Below are 22,663 nucleotides of genomic sequence, written 5' to 3'. Positions count from 1 at the left end.
CCTTTCAGATGCCCAGTTAGTTCATAGTTCATATTATTAATTAAGTATGCTTTTCAAACCCAGAATAGCCTTTGCCTCTGGTTAGCATTAAAAGGGAGTGTGAAAAGAACAAATACTGATTTCAAACTGCAGTTTAGGAGTGGTTGAAAATGACAGCTGTGCTGGTTTTGGGATAGAGGTAAGTAGATAATATTAACTAGCCAGATTAGTTTAAGATATTCTACAAATTGTGCTTACATCTTGATACTTAACAAATCATTTTAGCATGTGTTAATTGATGAAAGTTTGTGAAATGGGCAAATATATATGCAAGAATTCCAAATTAGATTTAATTTCTACCTAACCTGAACTGTAGAATTTGGCAGCAATACATAAACAAATATCCATGGTTTATTATGACTTGCACAAGAGACCAGCTGTTAGAAACTGATGTGATTTATGGACTCCTAACCAAAGTTTGGGAGCCATTTTGGTGTAGGCCAGAAACTCAGGGATTGTGACTTCTAGTCCTGCCTTGGGCACAATGCTAGCTGTGTGATCTTGGCCTCTCTCAGCCCTAGGAAGGAGGCAATGACAAATCAGGTGTTTGTTTGCCAAGAAAACTGCAGGGACTTGTCTAGACTCTTAGTCTCTGAGAATCGGATACGATTAAACGAAAGAAAGAAAAAAATCACGCTTACTCAAAAGTCAAGCTTACCGAAATGGAGTTTATTCCTAACCAAGATTTACAGACGGAAGGTCAAATGGCTATACTGGCTGAGGAATTCTGGGAGTTGAAGTCCACAAGTCATAAAAGAGCCAAGTTTGAAGACCCCTGGGCTATAAGGGCAAATATTGCGATTGTTCTCAACGCAAACCGAAAGGAAGACTGAAGCCACAGTACGCCGACCAGCGATGGATATTGTCACTGCAGTGTTAATGCAGTAGAGAAGGCTGCATCCGTAGAGATAGAAACAATCTAGAAATACTTTTTACCATTTGACTAATGATCCATTTAATTAGTTTCCATCTTCCGAGGCAAATTACATTCTCTAAATCTTAGGGCAGATTGTATAACAGCAGCATCCTGCGTCCATAACGTTGTCTGAGTGTTCTTCATATTTTTATGGGACATGCGCGTTGCTTCATTTTTTCTCTCTTCGTATCTCTATAGCCGTCCTCCCCTTGGCTAGCTTCTCACGTGCCCGGGACGAGTGGAGGATCTTCGTAGAGCCAGCGTTCCGTGAGGAAGGCGGGCGGTGGGGTTTTGTTTTTTTGCCTCCCTAGGGTTAGCAGCATCTAAAGGTTGGGGGGAGGGGAGAAGGGAGAGGAGAACTTTGCAGGGAAGCAACAAGAGAAAGGGAAGTCAAATCTGGGGTTGCAAGCCTAGGCGATTTTAGCTGATAGCTATGGCAGTCTGAGGCGGAGTTCACGTGTTGTCTTGCATAAACCACAATTAGGAGATTTCCAATACCAGGATATAATGCCTAATTTGCAAACTACAATTAGAGGCTAATACAACGCACCAAGCCAAATAAAACAAATTTAATAGCGACTTACTGCAGAAGTTTGAAGGTATCTTGACTCTGCTTTAACCACCTCGACTCTTCTGTATTTCAGGACTTCTTCTCTTTCCAGAGCGCACCAGGCAAGTCTGCTTAATTATACTTTCAGTGCAAAGCATATAAGTTTCATTCTAAAAGTCCTTTGAATATTGTAGTAGATTGACTTTTTACGTGTTTATGCCATCTGTTTCCGTTTTCAGAACTTTTGTTGTTATGTGCATTGTAATTTAAATAGTTTTAGTTTTTAAAATTTTTACATTTTAAAAAGACTAAATCACGTTTTCGAGTACTGTCATGACAAATTGTTTTCAATACATTTTCTTAAAATGCATACATTTGATTGTGTGCAAAATTACAGGATGTTCTTTTAGAGTATTTTTTATTTTTATTTTATTTATTTTAATTCCATTTATATCCCGCCCTTCTCCGAAGACTCAGGGCGGCTTACAAGCTTAGCAGTAGCCTTCATTCTATGTATATGCCTGCTTATTAGGGCTTTCACACACCCCCAAGCGGCATTATTACAAAGTCAGCTTATTGCCCCCAACAATCTGGGCCCTCATTTTACCTACCTCGGAAGGATGGAAGGCTGAGTCAACCTTGAGCCTGGTGGGACTCAACCTGCACTAATTGCAGGCAGCTGGTGTTACTTAAGGAGGCATTAGCCCACTGCTCCACCACTTAAAAAAGAATCTGCTTCAATCTTATTAACTGCATGTCCGAAGAATTTATGTTCTGGTCCCAGGACTAGGATCCCAGACTGGTTAACTGCCTCTGATTTGTTTGTAATGTGGATTCATAAAGTTACACAATTACAGGTAGTCCTTGACTTTCAACAGTTCATTTAGTGACTGTTCAAAGTTATCATGGCACTGAAAACTGTGACTTATGATCATTTTTCATACTTATAACCTTTGTAGCATCCCCATGATCATGTGATCAAAATTCAGATGCTTGGCAATTGCTTCATACATGACCATTGCTATTTCCCAAGGTTGTGTGATCACCTTTTGCAACCTTTTGACAAGCAAAATCAATGGGGAAGCCAGCTTCACTTAACAACCATGTTACCAACTTATCAGCTGCAGTGATTCACTTAATGACTGGCAGGAAAGGTTGTAAAATGGGGCAACATTCACAACAAATGTCTCACTTAACAAAAAGAAATTTTGGGCTCAGTTGTGGTCATAAGTTGAGGACAACCTGTATTATGGTTCTTTTACATTACTGAATCCTTAATATGCTTCATTTTATCCCTTTTGGGTTAATACCTATAGCAGTTAAAATTGATTGAATGATGAAAACCATATCTCAATAAGCATGTCTATATCTTTAAAGTTAAGAAGAATTTTACTAGTTGCATCTTCTTCGATTATTGAAATATGGCCAAATAAGGAAAGTTGGCTGCACCTTTCTTACAGAACAAGCTGTGAGAAAAATTGATAGCTGGTATTTGCATGACACTCTTGCCTGTTGTTAACTAAGCCATAACTAATTTGGTTTTCCAAACGTTCTATGTTCCTTAGATACATCACAACATAAAAGTAGCCACATGGGCAAGGTTTACCCAGAACACTAAGTAGAATATTAATTTTTGGTCCAGGTACCATGGAGGAGATAGCTGTAGATTGCTCATAGATGCCTTAAGATTCCCTGTTGCCTTCTGTCCTTTGTGTTACCTGAATGGGAATGTTGGATGAATCCTACATGTTTTCTTTTTTCTTTCCATCTTATTATTCTAGGGAAGAAGTGGGGACTCTAAGCCAACTTCAGTTGTGGAATGGCCATATGGTAGAGAGGTGGCTGGAATGTAGCTCTGGAGCTCAAGGTTCAGCTATACTTATTATCCCTGTTTGGCAGAGTTTAAGATAGAGTCATCCACCCTTTGAAGGATCAGGTATGCACTGTTTGAGTGTTCCTGGAAATTCACTGGCAATAGGAATTGGGAGCACTTTCTCTAACTCTGGCTGGTTTGCTACCTGTGATTTTTCACTCATGCTAGTTGCATTCTGGTAAGATGTTTTCTTCTTCCCTTATTAAATCATTCATTTGAAGGTATTGTTGATGGTTTCATGTATCTTTCTTTTTTGTAAAATAAAAATAAATGAGAAATGAGAAAATAAAGCAAACCTCACTCCCTTCTGATATTAAATGTGTCACCCACTCTGATAACAAAATGTCTGCAAGCAAACAACCAAGCTCAGAGAACATCAAGGATTCCATAATTGGAGTAAATGTCAAATGGTTCCCATTTTCTTTATATTTTTTCATTTGTATTTATGTTATGAGGCTTATATGCCACTCCAGCCATCAATTGACTCTTGAGTAGCTAACAATCCTATCTTGCATTAAAATATGTTAGAATAAGAAATCATATCTCCATAGAGTTATGTGTTCTTACACAGGAAAATCCCTCTCAAGTAATGAACCCTTCAGAGCACTGTTAAAATAACTACCGTAAGTTTTAATGGTTTCCTAAACCTCAGTAAGGTCAAAGTATGTTGAATCTTCAGGGGAATGCGGCTGTAGAGAAGTGGGCAGCACTCAAGATGGACCAACTCTTGGAAATCTGTAAATAACATTCTTTAAGAGAGGCAACCTGCTGGGAACAATAAGCATATTTGGACAATTGCCATAAATTATTAACTTTATTATAAACTGCATTTTTATTGGCCTGTTTTTCATCACTAGAGTACAATTGGAAGTTCAATTTTCAGTGTACAGTTGTTTTTTTGTCTCCCTAATGGAATGAATCTGAACTATAATTGAGTAATAGTGACATAAAGGACAGAATAAAACTTTATTCTTTTTTTTATTATTGAAAAGTTTTACAATACATTTTTTTAAAAGGACAAAACCCCTCCCCACCCCCTCCCCTCTCCCCAAACCTTCCCAACTCCTCCCTCCCCTCCCCCTCTCCCCTCCCCGACTTCCCAGAGCTCAATACAGGGTATAAAAATACAAACAATCATAGTCTACCTTATGCAAACAACAATAAAATATTAAATCTATCACACTTTAACTCCTGTAAAATAACTACAAGCAATTTAAATATCACGTCAATACTTATTCAAATGCTAGATGAAACTTTTTAGTCCCATATTTATTCTGGGTATAATCAATCCATCTTCTCCACTCCACAATATATCTCTGTTGCGACTGGTCTTTCAAGTACGCTGAAATCTTTGCCATTTCCGCCAGATTGGAGACTTTTAAAGTCCATTCTTCTATAGTCGGCAGTTCTTCCTTCTTCCAATATTGCGCTACTAAAAGTCTCGCCGCCATAATTAAGTTCAACATCAGCTTAGTGTCCACGACAGTACTCTCAGTAATAATGCCCAGTAAAAACAGTTGCGGACAAAACTTTATCCTTTTCTTAAATATCTTTTGCATGTTCCACCAAATTTTAATCCAAAAAGCTTTAACCTTTTTCCAGGTCCACCATATATGAAAATACGTTGCATCTTCACCGCCACACCTCCAACATTTGGGCTGGCAATTCGGATACATACTGGCTAATTTTTTAGGATCTAAGTGCCACCTATAAAACATTTTATAAAAGTTCTCTCTTAAGTTTTGAGCCTGCGTAAATTTTACATTTCTCACCCAAATCTTTTCCCAAGTATCCATTGTAATGACTTCTTGAAAATTCTGAGCCCACTTTATCATACAGTCTTTAACAAGTTCTGTCTCTGAATCAATTTCTATCAATGCAAGATATATCCTTTTAATATGTGCTTGACCTTGATCTCTAATTTGCTTTACCAAATTTTCATCAATCATTGAAAAACCAATTTTCTGGTCTTCCTTCCACCTGGCCTGTAATTGCCCATACTGAAACCAAGTTTGTACAATCTTTTCTTCTCTTAAGATATTATATGGCTTTAATTGCCATACATTCCTTTCCAAACTTAAAATTTCCTTATATGTAATCACATCATATTTAAACCCAACATTTATATTTTCTATTGCGTGTTTCGGTATTGCCCATATAGGTATCTTATAATTTAACTTATGTCTATACTTTTTCCAAACTCGCAACAGAGCATACCTTAAAATATGTACCTTAAACACATTATCCACCTTCTTATCGTGCAATAAGTATGCATGCCATCCAAATAACAAATCATGGCCTTCAAGATTTAGTAATCTCGCTTGTGTTAAATTAAACCAATCACTTATCGCTGACAAAGCAGCAGCTTCATAATATAATTTAAAATTAGGCATTTTAAGACCACCTCTCTCACGCGTATCCTGCATTATCTTAAATTTGACTCGTGGCCTTTTCCCTGCCCAAACAAATTTATTAATACCTTTTTGCCATTCCTCCAAGTTTGAATCCTTTTTAAGTATTGGTATCATTTGAAATAAAAATAAAAATTTTGGCAAAACGTTCATTTTCACAGCTGCAATTCTTCCCAATAAAGATAATTGTAATTTTTTCCAACTATCTAATTCTTTTTGAACTTTTCCCCATAACTTTTCATAATTATTTTTATATAACTTTACATTTGAGGGTGATAAATATATCCCCAAATATTTAACCCTTTTAACTATTTCAAATCCCGTTAGCTCTTCTAAAACAGCCTTTTGTGATACTGTCATATTCTTAGACAACATTTTAGTTTTTTGTATATTAACCTTAAATCCAGAAACTTTCCCATATTGCATTATTATCTCCATCAATTCTACAACTGAATAGTCAGGCTGAGTCACTGTAACAACCAGATCGTCTGCAAACGCCCTCAATCTATAATCCTGGTCTCTAATTTGAATTCCCTTAATTTTGTCCGAACCCCGTATTTTAATCAATAATATCTCCAATGTTAAAACAAATAATAAGGGTGACAACGGGCACCCCTGCCTTGTACCCTTTTCAATATTACATACTTCAGTCAAACTATTATTAACTATTATGCGGGCTGTTTGCTCTTGATATAATGCCCTGATTGGTTGTAAAAAATTATCCCCAAATTTCATTTTATCTAATACTTTCAGCAAAAATTGCCAATTCAATTGATCAAAGGCTTAATAAAACTTTATTCTTGTGAATGGGTTTCACATGGGTTGTTTTTCAATTCTGTATCTTTCCTTGGTTTGATAGGCAAAGAGATGGCTTTGGTTCCTTATGACAGCACAGCTCTTTGGGGAATGCAGAAGTTACATAATTCTTCCTCTACGTTCTGTTTTGCCAGTCATACAATTCACATTAAGCAGAATTGGATGCAGTTGGGTGTAGCTGCTGTGGTGTGGGATGCGGTGCGTATAATTTGCATTGATTCATTTGGGGAGAGTTGTAATGGTTCACTAAGGAGGTCTGAAGAAACTGGGCAGGGCCCTTCAGCAAATGAATTAATATTTCTGTCCTCTCTATGGCCATAATGTTTATTGCATTCAACAAAAACAAAATTCTAAAATGATATATCCTACTTAACTGAAGCAGGGAGATGCTTTGGAGAACTTTCTTGTTTATTTTTCCAACCATGTAAGAGTCAAGCCAGGAGTTGATAGAAATATTATTAAATTAAATTAAATTAAATTAACAGATTTGAACTGCCAGGATTGGGGATAATAAGAGAGAATTTGTACTTAACCACCATGGCAGATGGCAATTATCTGCTTTATATGGCTTCTTCCTAGTGGGCGATCCAGTTCTTATTTAACCTTATAATATTGTGTATGTGTGTGAGAGCCTCTGGCTGAGTGGTTCATCCAAGTTTTTTGCTAAGGAACTTGACATTCTCCAAATTAGCTAGATTACAACTCCCATCCTGCCCCCAAATGGAAAAGCATCAGAACGAGGAAGGTATAGATTTTCCATTCCTTCCTACCATGATTATCTCTTGTTTCTTTCCATCCCATCCAAAATTTCCACTGGCAGCATTTTTTGACAGGATGGTAATGCAATCCTGCATATTTTCAGAATATTGTGAACCACCTCCAGTTCCACTTCTCCTTCTGGAAGGCTTCTGAACCATCCTAGGAATGCTAGATTTCACACATTCCTAATTGGAATAATAGGAATAATAGGAATAATAGGAATAATAATAATAATAATAATAATAATAATAATAATAATAACAACAACAACAACAACAACAACAACAACAACAACAACAACAACAACAACAAACAGGAATCTTCCTATTTTTTCCCCTCACTGGAATTGGTGCTTAGATTAAAAAGCCTTTCTCTAACACGTAGCTGACTCTGTTTCTATCTCATTTTCAGCCAGCAATCACCAATAGCTGAGATCAACAATACACTCTATAACTTGCCCCCAAATATCTTCCTTCAGATAGACCACAGGGAGACTGTGAGTTTTAGTCCTGTGACATTGAGCAAGTCACAAACACACTCAGCCCACTCACCTTACACAGTTGTGGGGAAAATAGGAGGAAGGAGCATTAGGTATGTTTCCTGTTTTGAGTTATTTCAAAATAAATAAAACAAGAAAAAGATGCTTTATTAAAAATAGTGAAATATTTAGGCAAAGAAGCTAATTTATCTCCTTAAAGATAATTTAATTATGATGATACAAAAGGTGGCTCTCCAAGAGATACTGTAGTTTACTTTGTGGTAGTCCATTAAGGCTTCTTTCATAGTTCTTAGTTTGTCATCTGCTTAACTTGTCATAATAACATTGTTACAGAAATGGACAATTTTCTGACAACTGTAACATCTAGTGTTGATGCTTGGCTAATAAGTGTCAATATTTTCTATTGCTCAAAAGTAGTTCTCTAAAGATTGAAAATAAAAAAGATACAGTGTATATTTACTAGAATTTCTATGCTGTTATAGGGCTTTTTTCCTATTAATGGATTTAGGATTGCAACCTTACGGAATATTCTCATTTATATTCTTGCTGCCTTGCTAAAATTGTTTATTTGGGTATGAAAGAAAATGATAAAACTGGCATCAGTGTTTTCTGAGCACTGAATTGTTTGGTCTTCAAAGATATCCATTTAAAAAGAGATCAGGTAGAACTGTACTAAGGATAACTTTTGGTCACTTTGGAAATTTTTAAAAATATTCCTTACATATCACTATAATTTTAAGATAAGATAGCCTTTATTGTTACTTTTTTCTGTGAACACACTGGCACACATTAAAAAAAGGAAATTCTGATGCCCGCTCTCAAATATACAATATGCACGCATGCGCACGCACGCGCGCGCGCACACACACACACACACACAATATCACAGACCATTTAGAATACATAGTGGGGGGAAAGAATCTTGAGAGTTAACAAGGTTGATACTATATGGTACAAAGCTATTACAGAATCTAGTTGTTCTACTTCAGATACTGCAAAGCCTCCTCCCAGAAGGTAACTAAGAACATGAGTGATGGAGAGGATGCATAGCATCCCTGACAATATTGCAGACCCTGGTCAAGCATCGCTTATATGCTATGTCCTGGATAGAAGGAACTTCCGATGATCTTTTCTGCCGTCCTTGCCACTCTGCGCAGCCTTCCTGTCCGAAACAGTAATGCCTCCAAACCACACAGTAATACAGTACAACAGAATGTTTTCAATTGTCCCTCTAGAAATTAGTAATGATAAGGAAAGGAAGATGATTTTTTGTATAAATTCACCCTTTTCTGAAGAAAACTTACTTGAATAACCCAACCCTCCACTATATCCTTATACTTAATCATGCTCTGTCAAAATGTAATAAGGAAGTCAGGTCATTTGCACTTCTTACTTACCACAGTGCAAGAGCACACCACTTACTACAGGTAGCCCTTGACTTATGACCACAATTGGGACTGGAACTCAATCACTAAATGATGTAGTCATTAAACAAGTTGTTTCTAATTTATGAGCTTTTTTGCCACAGTCATTAAGTGAATCTTATTTTCCCCTTTAACTTTCTTTGTTGGAAGCTCTCTTGGAAGGTCACAAATAACCATCATGTTACTCCCAGGATGCTGCAACCACTGTAAATATATGCCATTTGTCAAGTGCCCAAATTTTGATCACATGGCTGCAGGAAAGTGAGGACCAGCTGTAAGTCACATTTTTGAGCACTGTCGTGACTTGGAACAGTTGTTCAATGAGTTGGTCATAAGTCAAGGACTACCTGTATGCCAGGAGCACAGGAATAGATGACAATACCCTTAGCCCTCCCCTTACCCACTGGGAAGGTGACTTCTGCCTGTGTTCTCATTTCAGTTGGGCCTTTCCTATCTTTCACTCTTCAAAAATAAAAAACTAGATACCAGTATGCACATTTAAAAGCTCCAAAATACTTTCACTTGGTGACTTGAAAATGACATCTTTTTCTTAAAACATTTCTACAAGCTTCCCATATGGGTAACAGGTGCTATTTTCTGACTGGACCTGTATCAGTATTCTTAGAATTTTTTTTTCTCCTGACCTAGGCAGTAGTCTTGTGCACCTTCCTGGAGACAGGAGGCATTGATCTGCAGGGACGCAGGGTGATTGAGTTAGGAGCTGGGACAGGCCTCCTTGGAATTGTAGCTGTGTTACTTGGTAAGTTACTCTGGAAACTGGAGCCATTGTAGGCTAGCAGTTCATTTTGGCATCTAACAGGGGTCTCAAATGGTATGCTTTCCTTTTAGCTTTACTAATATTAATGGAACATTCAGTTTTTTCACTAGATTTATTCTAATAAGGATTCTCTTTACATTACTCCATGTTTCATATCTAGTAGAAAAGATTTCTGTCATCAGCTTTTGTAAACCCCAACAATAAATCTAGTTTTTAAATAAAAAGAATCTCTTTGAAGAAGGTTGGAATAATTGAATCTTTCATAACTTTGTCTGTGTCAGTTTAAAATGTATGCCTAGAACAATCTTCACCATCTGGTACCTTCCTGAAGTTTGGTCTTTTAATCCCCCCAAATTCCATAGCCAGCATGACCATTGTTGAGAATACTGGAGATGGAAGTCCCCACAACTGATTATTGCTCAGGGTAGCAAGAATAATTGCTTTATAGTTTAACACCATAGCATTATTAGCCCATTGGTTAAATATGTTTTTCTTCATAAAGGATGTCATCATACATTTTCCTTATGTTTTATGTAAAAGTATTAATTAAATTGGCACAGCAATTGAATGAGCCAGGGAGAAAAATATACAGGGACTTCTGTTTTCTTTGAATTTTAGATCATTTACTTGTGGATAGTTTGGGCTACATTAAGTGTTACCTATATGTTTGTTTTATGCATAGGAATTTTTTTTATTTCTTTCCCCTAAAATCTGCTCTGTAAAGATTTAATTCATTTCATATTTAACTCTTCTTAGGTGCTCAAGTTACAATCACGGACCGAAAGCCAACATTACCCTTACTTGAGTCAAATGTGCAAACTAATTTACCTGCCAACCTTCAGTCAAGAGCAGCAATAAAGGAACTTACCTGGGGACAACATTTGGCAGACTTTTCTCCAGGAGAATATGATATTATCTTGGGCGCAGACATAGTTTATCTGGAAGAAACATTTGCAGATCTTCTTCAAACACTGGATTATCTCTGCTCTGATGAGACTGTGATCCTGTTATCATGCCGTCTCCGCTATGAGCGGGACCAGAATTTCCTGAAGATGCTTAGAGAACGTTTTACAGTGCATGAAGTGCTCTATGACTCTGGTAATGATGTGCATATATTTAGAGCCCAGAGACATGTCCTGTGATAGGTCTGATCATGAATTCTTGCCAGCTCATGTCTTCTCTTTCCTTCTCCTTGCCCCAATACTTCAATAAAAACTTCCATGCAGCATCTCCCTCCCGCCCTCTCTCTCTCCCGGTTGCAATGGAAGTACTTTATGAGTATAATGTGAAACTAATCTATTTTTTGTTTCCTCACTTGGAATTAATTAGGTTGAGTTTCCTATAAGGACTTCTTGGTTCACTCATTGTTAAAGAATCAGGTCAGCCATCAAAGGATAGCAATCTGTCAATTACTTTTGAAGAACTAACTGTGAAAAACTGTATATGGTCATAAGGTAGATGGGCTAATTGCCCATACAATTCTCTTTCAGTCAGCTGGCCGATTAATATAACTTCCTTAGTAAACACAGGCAAAAGCAAAAGGAGACATACATTTGAAAGAAGAAAAAAAATGTTTCAGAAAAAAGGCTTGGGATAAGGATGGGGCTTCCTTGGATGAGTGACATGGGTTGTATAAGTAGTCCTCAGCATATGACCAGTCACTTAACAACCAAAGTTAATGTACTTATGACCTGTCCATGCAGTTACCACTCCCAGTCATGTGATTGTATTTTGGATGTTTGGCAACTGGCTTGCATTTATGACCAGTTGTGGCATCCTGTGGCCATGTGATAGCATTTTGTGATTTTTTTTTTTGCTGCTTTCCAACGAAAAATTGGACTTACAACATGATTCACTTAATGTCATGATTTGCTTAATGACTTTTAAAAAGCTGTGATCTACAGCTTCCATAACTATAGCCATTTTTTAGAATTGCTTTTCACATTACATCATTTCAAACATTTTCACCATGTTACACTTGTGAGGTTGGGAACAGTTTCATTTTCATGAAGAGCATAAAATACAGACTTGTAAAAATATGTTAGCATAGCTGTGCTTCCAGTTATTGTGCTCACAATTCCTTCACCTTTCTGTCCAAGGTTTTCTGGTTTCCAGGGACTCTTTCAAAGTGTTCTGGCAAGGTTATTCATTCCCACAAGGATCAGGAGGAAAAGGCAGTTGATGAGGTTGAATATTCTTGGTAATTAAGTTATTAAGGCAAGTCCTAATCTTTAGAAACCACATTTGCAGTCAATAAATGTAAGCAAAGAAGTGAGTACTGGAGCCAACTAGTCCATGATGGAATGTATAGCTAAGACAAAGTCTGTGGTGCATTGCCAAGGTTAAACTACTTGATTAGATCTGTAATTTCATTATTTGTCACTTAGGGCCATGAGAGATGATGGCTTAAGCCATCTCTGTTTTAAAAGCAGGTGTCTGCTCATATAGAGTTTTAAAATGGTCCTCCAGACAGCAACCAATGTTTAATAAGGCCAAGGTGGGCAGGCAGAAAGGTAAAGGGAGTAATATCTGTTTTTCTGCGCATGCCACTCTAATGGATCGTTGCCAAGTTTCCCTGAGTGATGTTATTTGGGTACCAAATTAGATTTTTCTATCATATTTTCATGGGGAGTGGACTGGAGTGTGGAGAAGCGTCATTGGTGCCTCCATTAAAATAGATTAATTAGTATATGATTTCTTATACAAGGTTTTCTTTATCAAATTTATACAATATAGCTGCCCATCTAATCAAGATATTCTGGAAAATGAACAGAAATAAAACAACCAAAATATATAAATTCAGTTCAAAAGAAACAGGACTGGGACTATGAATATTATCACAATAATAAATTAGAAGTTATAACAGAATCACTGCTCAGTGCTGTCTGTATATACAGCTAAAGCATTGCAGTGGAATTTGGACTGGACAAACGTACGGCCCTTCAAGCTGACAACTTCAAGAACAAAGAAGTGATGAGGAAGCTTAGAAATGAATATATCATAAGAGTAAAGAAGTCCAAACTCAATGGAGGAAAAGCTCTAGTGGTTAAGGCAAAAAGACTAGAAAGTGGGAGATCATGAGTTCAAGTCCCACCTTAGCCATGAAAGCCAGCTGGGTTATTTTGGGCCACTCACTCTCAGCTCAACCCACTTCACAGGGTGCTTGTTATGGGGAAACAGGAGGAGGAAGATGTGTTGGATATGTTCACCGCATTGAGTTCGTTGTAAAAAGTAATAAACACGGGGTAAAAACAGGCAATTAACACCTGGACAATTCCAGTCATTATACGCTGCTGAAATAATGGACCACTCTCAAGTAGAACTAAAAGTCTGGATAGGAAAACCAGAAAAATGACAACGAATTATGCCCTTCATCCACCCTGTGACATCGTCAGACTACTTACTAAGGAAAATAGGTGGGCATGGAATGTTGCAAGTACACCAGATAGTTGAAGAAGAAGAAAAGGATACTGGAAGAATATCTGAAGGATATGAAGAAGATGCATTGAAGCTAATACACCAAGAAACCAAACTGGCTTGCAAGAAAGACCAAATAAAGTATAGAAAAGGAGACATGACAAGGCAAAGCATTACATGGCCAGTACAGTTAAAAAACAAACGAGCAATGCAGATAACAGGACCTGGTAATGGCTAAGAGCAGGAAAATCAAAGGCGGCTGATTCTGGCTACACGGGACCAAGCCTTAAGAACGTTATGTGTGTGTTATGTTACGTTATGTGTGCAAAGCCGGGATTAAGAAGATAGCAACAGAGAACAAATGCCATCTTTGCAGAGAAGTTGAAGAAATAGTGGACTGCCTAGTTAACTGCTACAAGTAAATCACACAGACTGCTTACAAACAATGGCATGACAAAATAGGAACAATGATGCACTGGAATATCTGCACGAAGTGCAACCTGCCTGCAAGCAAGAACTGGTGAGACCATAAAGTAGACAGAGTAATAGAAAATGAAGAAGCTAAAGTGCTTTGGAACTTTAGAATTCAAACAGCCAGGCATCTGCCCCATAACACGCCAGAGCAAAGAACCATTTATGAAAGACAAAAAAGTCTGGATAGTGAGTGGAGCAGTATCTATCTGGAGACAGAAAAATAGAAGAGACAGAACTGGAGAAAATCACAAATACCTCTAGAACAGGGGTGCCAAACGTGCAACGTCACGTGCTGTATCGCAACTTTTTTCTCATTGCCGGCAATGGGGTGGGCAGTTTTGGCATGACGCATCTGGCCCAGGGGCTGGCAGTTTTGACACCCCTGCTCTAGAACAACTACAGCAAAAGAAAGCAATGATAGCAACCGTAATAGGGTGCAATCCCAAAACATTTGGAGCACCACTTGAACTTCATTGGCACTGAGAGAATCACCATCAATTGCAGAAGACAGCTTTACCTGGAACAGTTTTGACACCCTCCAGCAAAAACATCTGCCTATCCCAAGTTCTTAGAAAGGACTCAATAGGTGGATAAAAATGCCAAATCCAATTTAAACTATGCAATGAACCATAATAAGAAAAGTGCCATACCAAAACATCTTGGGCAACACTTATAAAATCTGCACACTGAAAAAATTTCCATCTGTCAATTGCAAAAGGCACACTGTTTGTGTCTGCACAATACGTTACAACTTCCTAGGTTCTTGGGAAAAACTTGATGCATGTGAAGGCCAACACCAACTAAACAACTGGCAGCTGTGACTTCAGATTGCCAGAAAATAATAATTTATATCAACTGTATTGTTATATAGTCCAGTTAGGAAGTGACTTAAGGCATGAGTGGCCGTAAGTACTGCTTCTTTGGGAATAGGCACAACATGTAATTGTGCAAATGCCCTCCTGGACAATTGTCACCTGCTCCCCCAGTATATGCTGTGAATCTAGAACTTTCAGACTGTGCATTGACTCTACCCTTGGGAGCAGGACCCTACCCAGTGATCCTTAGAAAATCACTGGATACTGGGACTAAATCCCATACTCACTCAGTTTTGTCAGGGCTGAACCAAAGCTGATTTTTTCCCTACCAGACCTGCACAGCATTAATAAAGCACTTCAATGGCATCACAGATGATTTTAGCTTAACTACCACTCCATTTGTAAACTTTGAGAAGCTTACATATAATGTGAATGTATTGTCCAAAAAACTTATTTTTGAGAATGTGGATCTTAAAATCAAATTGTTCTTTTGTGGGATAATAAGCACAAAGATATCTAACTTCAGTTGTTTTACATTTCTCCAATCTTAAGGACTCCATATGCAGAGGTATTACTTGCATGCAGTGTATTATGAGGTTCATTCTAGAAGCCAAACATATTTTGAACTGAAATCCAGAGTCCTTTAATAGGTCAATCTACTGTAGCACCAAAACACTTAAAAACTGATTAAATATTGTTTTGGGACTGCCTATTTCATAATAAAGGGACATGGTGGCTCAGTGGGTTAGGACGCTGAGCTTGTCAATCAGCAGGTCGGCAGTTCGAATCCCGAGTGCCCCGTAACAGAGTGAGCGCCTGTTACTCGTCCCAGCTTCTGCCAATCTAGCAGTTCGAAAGCACGTAAAAATACAAGTAGAAAAGTAGGGACTACGGTGGGAAGGTAACAGCGTTCCGTGTGCCTTTGGCGTCTAGTCATGTCAGCCACATGGCCACAGACACGTCCTCAAATGCTGGCTCTTCGGCTTTGAAACGGAGATGAGCACCGGCCCCTAGAGTGGGAAACGACTAGCACGCATGTGCAGGGGAACCTTTACCTTCATTTCATAATAAAGATCCAGTGCAGAATTTTATGGATTTTCATATTTAGCACAGCACCTTATATTTGTATATCCTGGGACATGGGTTCAGTTTTTTGAGCATCCCATAATAATTATATTATTTTGATTAGAAAAATTGTTATTTTTCTTGTGTAATAGAAATAATAAAGATATGGTCCAGAACAGGGGTGTACAAATTCCAACAGGTTGAGATCATGTATTTCTGAGGGCTATTATATTACATTTTTAAAAAGCTAAACAGGCATATTCATATGGACTAAAAATATATGCACATTCAAACGAGCATGGCAAGGAGTCAAAGGGAAGGAGGTGAAGTTTGGCGTGGAAAGGATGGTGAATGCAAGAAAGGACAGCAGTGTGGCAGGGAAAGGACAGGGTGGCAAATCATGTTAGCAAAAGAAGACGACAAGAGTGTAAGCCGCCCTGAGTCTTCGGAGAAGGGCGGGATATAAATGGAATAAAAATAAAAATAAAAAAAATATTATGAAATAGCCAAATAAGAGCCAAACATCTGGAGCTTTGTACATAGTCTTTGCCAATTGCATTTTTGCATTCCTGCTTGAAACTATATTTTTGTTTCAACTAATTGACAAACATAGGGGAAGTGATACCATTTAAATATATTATCCCATCTGAAAAAAGAGACTCCAAAAAGATTTTAAAAGCAGGTTTATGTATCTGCACATAGATGTGTAAAAAGGGTTTTATGACAGTTTATACCACAAACTTTACAGTAAGAAAAAAGCACTTTTATGACAGTATTTCACAAATTCACAAAGATCACTTTAATATACAAAGCAATTACTAGCTTCTGAAACACAAAGCAGTTAGTATGTACATAATGTTAATAAAATGCAGTATAACCCAGTACATTAAAAAAAATCAGAAACAAAATACAACTGGATAAATTATAAAATTAAAACTGGGGTATTTCAAAATAATAAGAAATTCTCAATTTAACTTAAGCCATTTCTAGTTCATATTTCTCAGCCTAGTAATTTAATTCGCAATAAAAACATTTTAAAAAAATTCGGTACCCTGTTTTTTGCTGATTGTTTTGGATAAAGAATCAGTTACAGGGAGAACACATTTTATTAAATAAAACTAGCACAGCTGTCCCTCCTCCCACAATATTCTAAAGAAAGTTCACATTCATGTGAACATGAGATCCAAACAAAACAAGAATAAATTGATCAGAAGTTGCACAACTTTCCCATTCCTTGGTGCTCCTCAAATTAGAGCATGAAGCATTATTGAATAGTAAAATCTTAAATGGAATTAAAGATCTAACGTTTCATTTATTGTTTCACAAATAACCCCATGACGCAAAAATGTAGTGGCACTTGGATAATGTACAACTTATAGAAAGCATTTCAAAAATATCCTTTAGTTTTTGTTATGAACTTTTTCATTACAACCAACTCATTTTATTCTTGAAGCGTTTTTCAGAATGTCAGTAATGCATCTGGCTAAGTCTGAGACTCAGGTAACAATGTGATACAATACTCCCTTGAAGTACAGCAAATTTTGAAACACTTAGGTATGCACCAACATTTTATTTGCTACATGATTAACAGGTCAATTAATAAATGGCATTCAAGTTAGGAGACTCCACAGATACATAAGAGTGTTGACGTGCCCTGGGTTCATTGTGGGTTTAAAAGAAACCACCTGTAAACACAGCTCAGTTATGTTCTGTGCATATACAGAATTGAAATGCTCTCGTCAAAAATGCACTACAATTCCAAAAATCCTTGATTTTTTTCAGCCATGTATCTGAAACATGGTAGTGAGATAAGCTGTTGACACATTCTTTATAGTTTAGCATTGCAGAAATAAATTTTATATATATAACAATGCTACCGAGTAATGATGTTAAAATACAGTAACCCTGAGGAAATGGGCAAGTGGATGCAAAAAGACGTATGAGGTTATTTGCAGATGTAAAATCTATTCATAATAACAATCCTGAATTAACTCCAAGAATTCCTAACTGTAGAGACAAATTTTTAAAAGGCTCGAAATGGCTAGTAGGAACCTGTACCTGCAATACCAAAATACACTTATATTACTTGTTTTGGACTAGAGTTACATTTTTAAAAAATTGTATGTGAGGTTGCAATATTTATAATTCAATTCTAGTTACTGACCATGTTCATGCCCTATTCAAAATGAAAACTGTTCTTACAAAGGTGTAGACTGCTAAAGTTTCAGCACCATTTATTTAACAGTCCAAAGGTGGCTGTGCTTTTCAAAATATTCTGAACTCTTTGGGTGCTCAGTATGTTGAACACGTATCAATAGGCATAACGTCTGCAAACATGGATTTAAACAACATAAGAAGTCTCAAAAGTATGTTATAAACACTACATGCGTTAACTAATACAATCCCCTCTCAATTGGCACTGGGAAATATTGTGCTTTTAAAAATATATATCTATTGCTCATTCCCTAGAATTTCTTTCTCTTTCTAACAATTTAATATGAGCCTCTCTTATTGGAATTCCCCCTAAGTGGAGATCTCAGTCTTTGGTATTGCCTTGTGCAGATGCCTCTAAACAATAGCTGTCTCTTAGGAATATCGGGAGAGTCCACTGAGTAATAACATCCAAGCACAGAGATATTAAGCCCACCGTAAGCAGGAGCACATTAAAGTCACATCAAAACACTCAGATGTATCTGCTGCTGAGCCATTCCTCTGCAGGCTGTAAGTGGAAAAATGAACACTTGCATCTTTGTGTAAAAAGAATATTCCCACATGTTAAAACTATGTCAGGAATAGAAAGCATCTTTCTCATTTAACATGCTATTTTTTCAAATGTGCATGAACAAACATTCATCCCTGAAGCATCTTAAATGGTACATATCCACAATAAAACACACATCTGCTGATCACGTTATTTCACTTCCTATTTATAATTATGATGAAAGCTCTCTTTTATAAAATTATGGTAGCTGTCATTGTGTAATTTTATAATTGCTTAGTTTTACAGATCATGGTAGATTCCACAACAGACATACTGTGCAATTACCAAACTTATCTGAGCTTAAGTTTGCTTTCAAATTCTAGTTACAATGCTTTCCATTAGTCAAGTGTAGGGTAAAATTATGCAAATAAAATATTGAGCAACCACTTTTTTCTCTTTTGTTCCCTCCATATAACTCAAATGTTTTCCAATTGTTTTTGCCTTAAATGAATAGCTGCCCAACAGACAAAGCACAAAGTGAAGAACTTGGGAACAAAAGGAATTTTAAAGAGTTGCTGTCACTTCATAATTCACCTTCATAACAAATACAAACTGCAGTGAAATAAAGTAACTGAAAATGGATAAGAAAACAACAATAAAACATATCAATAAGCGCCAGAATAATATAGCTCAAAATTTGGGGGGGTTTAGGGTGGAAGAGAGAAGAAACAATAAGCATGTATCTGCACACATACATACTATTTTTTCTGACCTCAATATACTATAATATTCAGCATTCCTGACTTAAAAGCTCTCAGAGCTATAGATTATATACTGTGTATATATATTTTATATATGTACATACTTTATACATAAACCTTTCCAAGAATATCTTTTAGAAGAACACCTCAGACAATATTTGTACTGCCTGAATGTTTTTTTTCTTTTGTAAAATATAGAAACTGTACTTCAAATCAATTCTATGTATGATGACTATAATGGAGCTAGCCCTTTCCATGCCAGTTGTTTTAGTTAAATCTGTCAATAAACTCAACAAAATTTCTGTTATGCAGCAAAGGGGCCAAGTGTATAATAGAGACTAACTATTCAATAAATTCATTAACGCAATAAATTAGTAATATACAAATTGAGGGTTGGTTTTTCAGTACTATCCCGTTCAATTTGACTGTATCTTGTAAAACACATTGGCACCAACCTGCTCTACACTTGGGATAATTAAAACATAATTCAAAGTATATATGGAATGCCAGATGCCTAAGTAACTCAGTACAAGATAAATAAAGTGGGCTGAAATGTTGTGTTATTGCTGGTGAACAATCTCAGAATGTAAATTTTATATTTACTATAGAACCAGTACAATAGATCCTGTGATACTACAAGTGATTTAGCCTCTTTCGTAGAGCACTTAAAAGGCTATTTCTCTAGCCCCACCCCCAATAGCCCGCTCAGCTGATGGCTTATCTGCTAAAATACAATCATACCCAATAATTACAAATGATGCCAAAATAGTGGAGTTATGGTGGTTGCTTTTCCAATACTTAAGTCTTTAAAACAAATCTTACATTATTGCATAATTTTTATACAAGTTAACCCATTTATGTGATCCCAAAACAGCCAGCTTTATGAGATACTTTTTCAAAATTATCCAAACAAAAAGATACCACATACCATGACAGCAGTGTTACAAAAATGACTTCTGCAAAATCAGTGAGTTCATGATTCTACTATATTTTCAGGGAAAAGAAGACAAATTTCACAATGCAGCTACAAATTGTGGATTTCAGCTCTTTATAGCATATATTCCCAAATCTTTGCTAAAGTCCTTGTTTTTTAAAGATACAGAGAATGAAAATTTCAGAATAGCAGCACTTATTAATTTATATGCTTTCTGTTTCATCAAATTTATGAAAGATCACAATCCATATATAAATAAGTTACACAGATGTTCAGGTATCTATTTTCTATGCCAGTAGGAGAATAAACAAGTTTGTCTAGCAAACTAAAAGGAGAGTGAAAAAAATATCCTTTCCAAATCTAGAATTTTGACTTACTATAAAACAAAGAAAAAAAGTTTATCTGTTCCTGTATAAAAAATATTTAATTTTCATGGAAATATGCTTTTAAAAATGATTTAATCCCTATTGTCACACTGTTAAATGCACCTGATAAATTCTCCCTAATATACCCTTGTATTTTATCTTTCAGAACAGCTACCACACACAAGCTATTAAAATAAAATAAATATACATACACTGAAATAATGACTAGGCTTCGACAACTGTCTCCATGCAATCCCATTCTGGCCCTAATAGATCCTCAGCTCCATTCAACTCCATAATATGTTTTTTTCACCAAATAAATTCTAATGGTTTCAAAAGTTTTGCTATGCTCATGGCTGCCAGATTTCTTTTATTTATTATTCCTGCCAAATCTGATTAAAATCTTTGCATATGGCCATTATATATATATAATTAAAACCTTAAATTACATGGCCTATTCATATTAGTCAGCTTAAATGAATTTTAGACTGCTTTAAATGTGTTTGATAAATGTGTCCACTGGACTAATGTAACAGCATCTGAATATACAATAGGTAGGATGTTAGCAAAAAAAAATCATATCCACATTATACATGCAGATGATGTAACAGAATAAATTTACTTCTTTTTAAAGATATATCAAAGGAAGTTTTAAGCAAATCAGAAAAGTCAAAATTTTTGACAGGCAGTTTTAAAATTATTACTTGCATGATACAATTAGGACAGCTGTAAGTTTTCTTTCCCCAAAGTGTGTATTATGCTAACTATGCTTCTAATTGTTACCTTGGATAATCTTGCTTTTGGATAGGGAAAAAGGAAAGAGTAGTGAATGTACTATGATGTTTCCATCTCAACCACATACTACACTACTGCTTCCTACCAGTTCATATCCCAATCAAGTATAAAGTGATAGTTATCATTTGAATTTGTAAGTCTGACTACATAAAGCTTATTAAAACATTATAGAAAATAAATGATTTTTTTTGTTGTACAAAAATTGGATTGTGTTCATAAGTGTCCAACTTCTTAATTTCTTCAGCTACCTCCGATTCCTCTATGGTTAGTATACCTGAAATGCATCTCCTTTGGCATTATCCCACCAAATAGATGTTAACTCTACAATTGCTAACGTATATTTGAAATTATGCAATAACTTGGCAACCACAGCCACTTCAGAGCATCATACCTTGGTTATATATGAGACCCATTGAGTATTTCAGGGCAAAAGTCCAGGGTGACTCTCACTAAGGCATTCAGATGAGATTATGCTGACTCCTGAAACTATTGTAAGAAACCTCCAACTCTTGTAACTTCACAAATGAAGATTATTATTTCTTGAAGAGGAAGTTTGCTTTTTTCTTCAGAATCAGGGTGTACTGTGATGAAATTGACTTCAGGAGGGGAAGAAGTGAAGGCAGATGTGCAACATTCACAGTTTAATGCCAAGCACAGATGAATCAAATTCCTTAGTTGCTTTCAGACAGTTGTGTATGTAGAAAAAAAAAGAAAAAAAATATCTTAGAAAATAAAAAGTTCAGTTTGTCTGTTTGACTATCACCAAACCAGTCTTTTTCCCCATTAACAAACAAAAAATGGGGAATTAAAATTAATCTGATTTGTGGCAATAGAGGTCCTTAAGTGCTTTTAATTCTTCAATTAATGTCTTGTTTTGGTTTTCAAGGACAGCTACTCTGTTTTCTAGACATTTGACATATTCTTTTTTCTTCCTGCGACATTCACGTGCTGCTTCCCTGTGGGCAAAATAAGAGAAGATATTCAGACTCAAGACAATTTTCAACATTCACAGCTGATTTTAACTTCAATAATGTAGTAATTTTAAAGCTAGAGCAAAAAGAGTTCTCCTTCCCATCCATATAAGCAGTAGGTTACCACACTGAAGGGCTACAAGTTTAGAAACCACCAGGGAACAACAGGTCAACAAGTATAGTAACACCTATTATCAAATCACTTGTTAGTATGCAGTAACTCTAATTCAAAAAGCATTAAAACAACCATATCCTCTGCAAAGTGTGAGTACAATTACTTACAAAGTTTTGTGTTTACAT

At 36.3% G+C, this 22,663-nt stretch overlaps 2 protein-coding genes across 5 annotated transcripts in view; one reads left to right on the top strand and one right to left on the bottom strand.

Annotated features, from left to right (window-relative positions):
* The first annotated feature begins 1,183 nt into the window (after window positions 1-1,183).
* On the top strand, window positions 1,184-12,354 carry METTL21A (methyltransferase 21A, HSPA lysine). Of its 3 annotated transcripts, none has more exons than XM_081319997.1 (6): window positions 1,184-1,222; window positions 1,600-1,627; window positions 3,287-3,441; window positions 6,649-6,803; window positions 9,936-10,047; window positions 10,822-12,354. In XM_081319997.1, the coding sequence occupies exons 4-6, from the start codon at window positions 6,657-6,659 to the stop codon at window positions 11,205-11,207; spliced, it is 645 nt and encodes a 214-aa protein (XP_081176123.1). In that variant the 5' UTR covers window positions 1,184-1,222; window positions 1,600-1,627; window positions 3,287-3,441; window positions 6,649-6,656; the 3' UTR covers window positions 11,208-12,354. The 3 variants fall into 3 exon arrangements, with proteins under 3 accessions (XP_081176123.1, XP_081176122.1, XP_081176121.1); XM_081319996.1 differs by having other exon boundaries at window positions 1,184-1,238; XM_081319995.1 differs by lacking the exon at window positions 1,184-1,222 and having other exon boundaries at window positions 1,252-1,627.
* A 4,148-nt stretch (window positions 12,355-16,502) lies between these two features.
* The window catches only part of CREB1 (cAMP responsive element binding protein 1), a 57,550-nt gene continuing 51,389 nt past the window's right edge, over window positions 16,503-22,663 (bottom strand). For both annotated transcript variants that reach the window (XM_081329752.1, XM_081329751.1), the window contains exon 8: window positions 16,503-22,348. In XM_081329752.1, coding sequence (XP_081185878.1) covers window positions 22,204-22,348 — 145 coding nt within the window. In that variant the 3' untranslated portion in view covers window positions 16,503-22,203. The remainder of the gene's footprint in view (window positions 22,349-22,663) is intronic.

The sequence above is a fragment of the Vipera berus genome (genome assembly GCF_964194415.1).
Source record: "Vipera berus genome assembly, chromosome: 1".
NCBI classification, from domain to species: Eukaryota; Metazoa; Chordata; class Lepidosauria; order Squamata; family Viperidae; genus Vipera; species Vipera berus.
This window is presented reverse-complemented; position numbering and strand designations above follow the sequence as displayed.